The sequence below is a fragment of the Salvia miltiorrhiza genome, chromosome 6, assembly GCF_028751815.1.
Source record: "Salvia miltiorrhiza cultivar Shanhuang (shh) chromosome 6, IMPLAD_Smil_shh, whole genome shotgun sequence".
NCBI lineage: Eukaryota > Viridiplantae > Streptophyta > Magnoliopsida > Lamiales > Lamiaceae > Salvia > Salvia miltiorrhiza.
Window position 1 is genome coordinate 43,917,693 of NC_080392.1, and position 4,919 is coordinate 43,922,611.

Genomic DNA, 4,919 nt, shown 5'->3' on the forward strand with positions numbered 1-4,919 from the left:
ATATAAAGGTAAGAAATTTACACCGCACGTGGGTGTGATTAAACCCAAGACTAATTAAATATATTTCGGGGAACTGTAATTTTACGGAATGCAAGTGCACCCAAAAGATTAAAAATTAAATACATTTTAGGGGATTGTAATTTTGATTAATTATGATGATCGAGTAATCCATGATACATGATAATGATTAAAAAATGTAATTTGTAATGAGACCAATCACATGAAACAATCTATATAAGAATAATTTTCATAGAAGAATATTAAAATAATGTTGTGGCGCAATGAATAGATGGAGTTATACTCACTCCGTCCGCGATATCGTTTTCACATTGTGGACGGCGCGAATTTTAAGAAAAGTGGTGAATAATAATAGATTGTAATGAATATTATAATGGGTGGAGTTTGGGTCTCATTATTGTTGTGAATTGAAGTTTATAGACCCTACTTCTATAAATGGAAGTGGAAATAATATCGCGAACGGACCGAAGTGACAAATGTGGAAATGATATCGCGGACGTAGGGAATATATTTTATAGTGAATCCAGGTTTGAACCCCGCCGAAGAAACTATATTTGTGCTTTTTTATAATTTATTTTTTTACTTTATAAATTAAATTTATAATAATGATCAATAAAAATTCTGTGGCGTTGTGTTTGTATTTTCTTTTCTTTTTTTCTTTATAATTTATCTTTTTACTTTATAAATAAAATTTATTGTAATAATAATAAAATCATGTAGCCCAATACATAAATAATTTATAAATCTAGTACTCCTATCCAACTCTTTATTAGCCCAACAAAAAAATAAAAGAAAGCCCATAAGAAAAAAATAAAATAGCCCATTTCTCCCTCTCGTCTCTCTACGCTCAGCTGCACGCGACTGCCGCCACCGTCCAGTCCCGCCGGCGGAAACAGCTGCCGCCGTGAGCCATCGGTGCCGCCTTCTCCACTCTCGCCTAGAAAAAATAACCTACCGCCTCCACCTTCAAACAGCAGCAACAACACAATCCAATCCCTCACTGCCCAAGCGGGGCCCAGCCCTTGACTCATCAAATCGACTCGGCACATTGGCCATGAACAAGCAGGTAGCCCCAAATCCCCAATCTCGTGTTTCTAATTGATTTCTATTTCATTTCTATTCCATTTTTTTTTTTCTGTTTATATGTCAAATTGTGAAAAGTTCTGAGTAAGCAAGATTAGCTGTTGTGTTTGTGAAAACCAGATTATGGAAATGCAACATATGTGTGAACTGGTTTTTTCCCAAATTTTATTTGTTTCTATGTGCTCCTTCTTTCAGTTTTGTTCACGACAGCCTCCCTCTGCCAGCTCCGGTCTCAGATGGGAATGTTGCAGAAAATTGCCTATTTTCAGTGTGGTTTTAACTGCCACTTTCATTAAATAACTGCTTTCTATGAAGGAATTCCCTAAAGTTGACGCTCTATGTTTTCTTCGAATGTTTCTCGTCAATTTCTCAAAAAGATTTCCCCTTTCTTGAATCCAGCTATAGCTAGGGCTTTTACCTCGCAGAAAATTATCCAGCAGAGAAAACCTATAAAGCATACCCGTCCAAATATTAAAAAATCTTCTACCCAAAAATCATCAATCAAGAAGCATAATGTGGAGCCGGAAAATTATGCAAAACAAAGAATCGCCAAAATCTACAACATTTTGAAGTACTCGACCTGGGATTCTGCTAAAGAACAGCTGGAAAACCTCTCTGTGAAATGGGATTCCTACACTGTCAACCAAGTTCTCAAGACTCACCCTCCAATGGAAAAATCTTGGCTCTTTTTCAACTGGGCTGCCGGCAGGAAAAGTTTCAGGCACGATCAATATACCTACACTACAATGCTGGATATTTTTGGGGAGGCGAGGCGAATTTCGTCGATGATGTATGTTTTCAATCAAATGAAGGAGAAAGGGATCAAGATTGATGTTGTTACCTACACTTCGCTGATGCATTGGATATCGAATGATGGGGATGTTGATGGGGCGATTGATCTGTGGAAGGAGATGAGGGCGAAGGGTTGCCGGCCGACTGTTGTTTCGTACACTGCGTACATGAAGATTTTGTTGGATAGTAAAAGAGTGAATGTAGCTGCTGGTGTCTACAAAGAGATGCTGGAGTCGGGCCTGTCGCCGAATTGTCACACATACACAGTTCTTATGGAGTATCTTGCATCCTCTGGTGAGGGACCTTTATTCATATGCTTATATAGTCTTTGTTTCTGGGTTATGATTGCTGTTGATGTTCGTTTCATTATAGAATATGTGCCTTGTATATTAGTTTGTCGCCACATATTACGATCTTTGTCACAATCATGGTAGAAATTTTCTTAAAATGTTTGATCTGATTAGTTGTTACTTGTTAGGAGATTGAAAAACAGCATTAAGTTTCATTTGACAGATAGCTCATAGCAGAGGGGTTGAAGTTATCGACGCTTATCTTAGCTTAAATCATCTCATGAAACTGGCAACCCGTTCATCTTTGACATAATAATGGATGGAATGTTGGACGGAATGCTTTCTGAATTCGAGGACTCCTACAAACTACTACTAGTAATGGCATAGGAAATTGGCTTAATTGTAAATGTGGTTTGAACGAATTGCAGAGTTTGCTTACCAAACTTCAATGCTACCCTGTATAGCTTGAACTCTAAACATTTTGCATGTTTCTTTCTTTGTTTGACTGATTTGTAAATATTAGTTTCTTTGATGCAGATTGTTGTCAAGTAAAATTTCTGCACATCTTAGTTAGTTTTGGTGGAATTAAGTCTGTTAGAAGTATAGAAGGTCCATAGTGTAATACATAGAGGGAGCAACGGGTATTCCGTGCATTTTCTGATCAGAATACACCCTTGTAAATTTTGTGGCTTGTACGAAACCATGTTATGACATTGCATGAAAATGTTGGATATTTTGTAGTAGTTTAATTATCTAGTAAACTATTCAAAGGTGTTCCTTTTCATTTGTTTCAGGAAAATTTTCTGAAGCCATGGAAATATTTTACAAAATGCAAGATGCTGGCGTGCTACCTGATAAAGCTACATGCAACATTTTAATTGAAATCTGTTGTAGAACTGGGGAAATATGGGCAATGGTGAAAATTCTTGAATTCATGAAGGAAAATTTCTTAGTCCTCCGAAATCCTGTTTATCAAAAGGCCCTCGAAACTTTTAAAGCCTCTGGGGAAAGCGACGCGCTTCTGAGGCAAGTCAATCGGCACTTCTCTGCTGAGTACTCTGATGAAGATGATGCAGTGTTGCACAATAGTGAATTTGGTGTGGAGAATGGCCTTGTTTTGAACTTCACGAACAAGCAGAATCTCGTTGCTGTTGACTATTTGCTCACGGACATGGCGGACAAGGGAGTTCAGTTAGACTCTAAGGTGGTTTCAGATATAATAGAGGTAAACGTTGCTCGTCAAAGACAAGATGGAGCTTTACTGGCATATGATTACAGTGTGAAGTTGGGCGTAGATATCGAAAGAAGTGCGTATCTTGCTCTAATAGGCTTCTCAATGAGAGTAAATTCATTCCATAAAGTGGTGGAGATTGTTGAGAAAATGGTGAAGCAAGGTCTTTCCCTTGGCACACAGTTGAACTCTCTTTTGATACATCGTCTTGGCTGCGGAAGAGAAGCTGCTTTTGCTGAGAAAGTGTTTGATTTGTTGCCGGACAAAGAGAAGAGTAGTGCTGAATATACAGCTCTAATAGGTGCCTACTTCTCTTGTGGGAATGCTAGCAAGGGGCTCGAAACCTTCGACGTTATGAAAAGCAAGGGCGTAAGCGTTGCCGTGGGAACTTATTGTGTCGTGGTAGCCGGTCTTGAAAAATGCGGTAAGCCTCGTGAAGTAGAGCACTACAGGAAAGAGAAGAAGAGCCTGCAAATGGAAAGGTGCCCTACAAATATTTCAATGGAGGAAACCATATGTAATCTTCTATTTGCTGGGGATTTTATAACTCGTCGTGCTCGATAGCATAATATATCCTGAGGTTTGGTGTGCTGCAATTGATTAATCGGTTTGTTGTATAGTTTTAGAGCACCCACATCGGCGGACTCGATGGTGCTGACTCGTTCCTTTAAGTCAAGTCTACTAACATCGAAGGAGCATGCGCCATATTTAAAAAAAATAAAAATAATAAAATAAAATTTTGAAAAAATTTGCGACGGTCCATTTCAACAGTTAATAATCAATTTTTTTTTTCTTTTCTCCTATTTAAACTCCACTCTCCCTTCACTTTCTTCACATCATTCTTTTTCATTTCCCAACCGTTTCTCCTTCAATTTTCCTAAATGATTTTACTGTACTTTTTTTCTTCTTCGTCTTTTTCGTCTGATGGAGAGATAGAGAGAATAGCAAAAATTGTTGTGAAGGCGCAAGACACTGTCGAAGAAGTTTTCAAGAACCAAGCACCCAAAAGAGTTATCTCGAACAAGGGTTTTGTGTACTACGATCGTGAGGCAGCCCATCAACAGCTTTTTCAAGATTATTTCAACAACAACCAATGTTATGGCCTAACCTTTTTCAGACGCTGTTTTCGGACAAAGAAGGAGTTGATTTTGTGCATCGTTGATAGTGTGCAAGGAATGTATGCTTTCTTCCACTTGGGGTGAGATGTTACGGGTCGTGACTCGTTCACGCTGTTGCAGAAATGCACGGTGGCTAGATAACTAGCCATCGGTGTTTCTGGGGCTAATTATAATGAGTATCTGAAGATTGCGGAAACTACGGGTCAGCTATGCCTAGAAGTTTTGCAAAGATATTATCAAGGCATACATCACCGAGAATATGCCCGATGCTCTACACCGACGGACGTCACACGCTTGCTTCAAATGCATGAGCAGAGGCACGGGTTTCCCGGGATGCTTAGGAGCCTGGATTGCATGCAGTGGATTTGGAAGAATTGCTCAAAGGCG

The 4,919-nt window shown here is 38.9% G+C and overlaps 1 protein-coding gene across 1 annotated transcript; it reads left to right on the plus strand.

The window, feature by feature from the left end:
- Positions 1 to 795: 795 nt before the first annotated feature.
- Positions 796 to 4,018, plus strand: LOC130989833 (pentatricopeptide repeat-containing protein At2g01390). Its single transcript, XM_057913957.1, has 3 exons — positions 796 to 1,084; positions 1,297 to 2,187; positions 2,978 to 4,018. The coding sequence occupies exons 2-3, from the start codon at positions 1,440 to 1,442 to the stop codon at positions 3,976 to 3,978; spliced, it is 1,749 nt and encodes a 582-aa protein (XP_057769940.1). The 5' UTR covers positions 796 to 1,084; positions 1,297 to 1,439; the 3' UTR covers positions 3,979 to 4,018.
- The last annotated feature ends 901 nt before the right edge of the window (positions 4,019 to 4,919 follow it).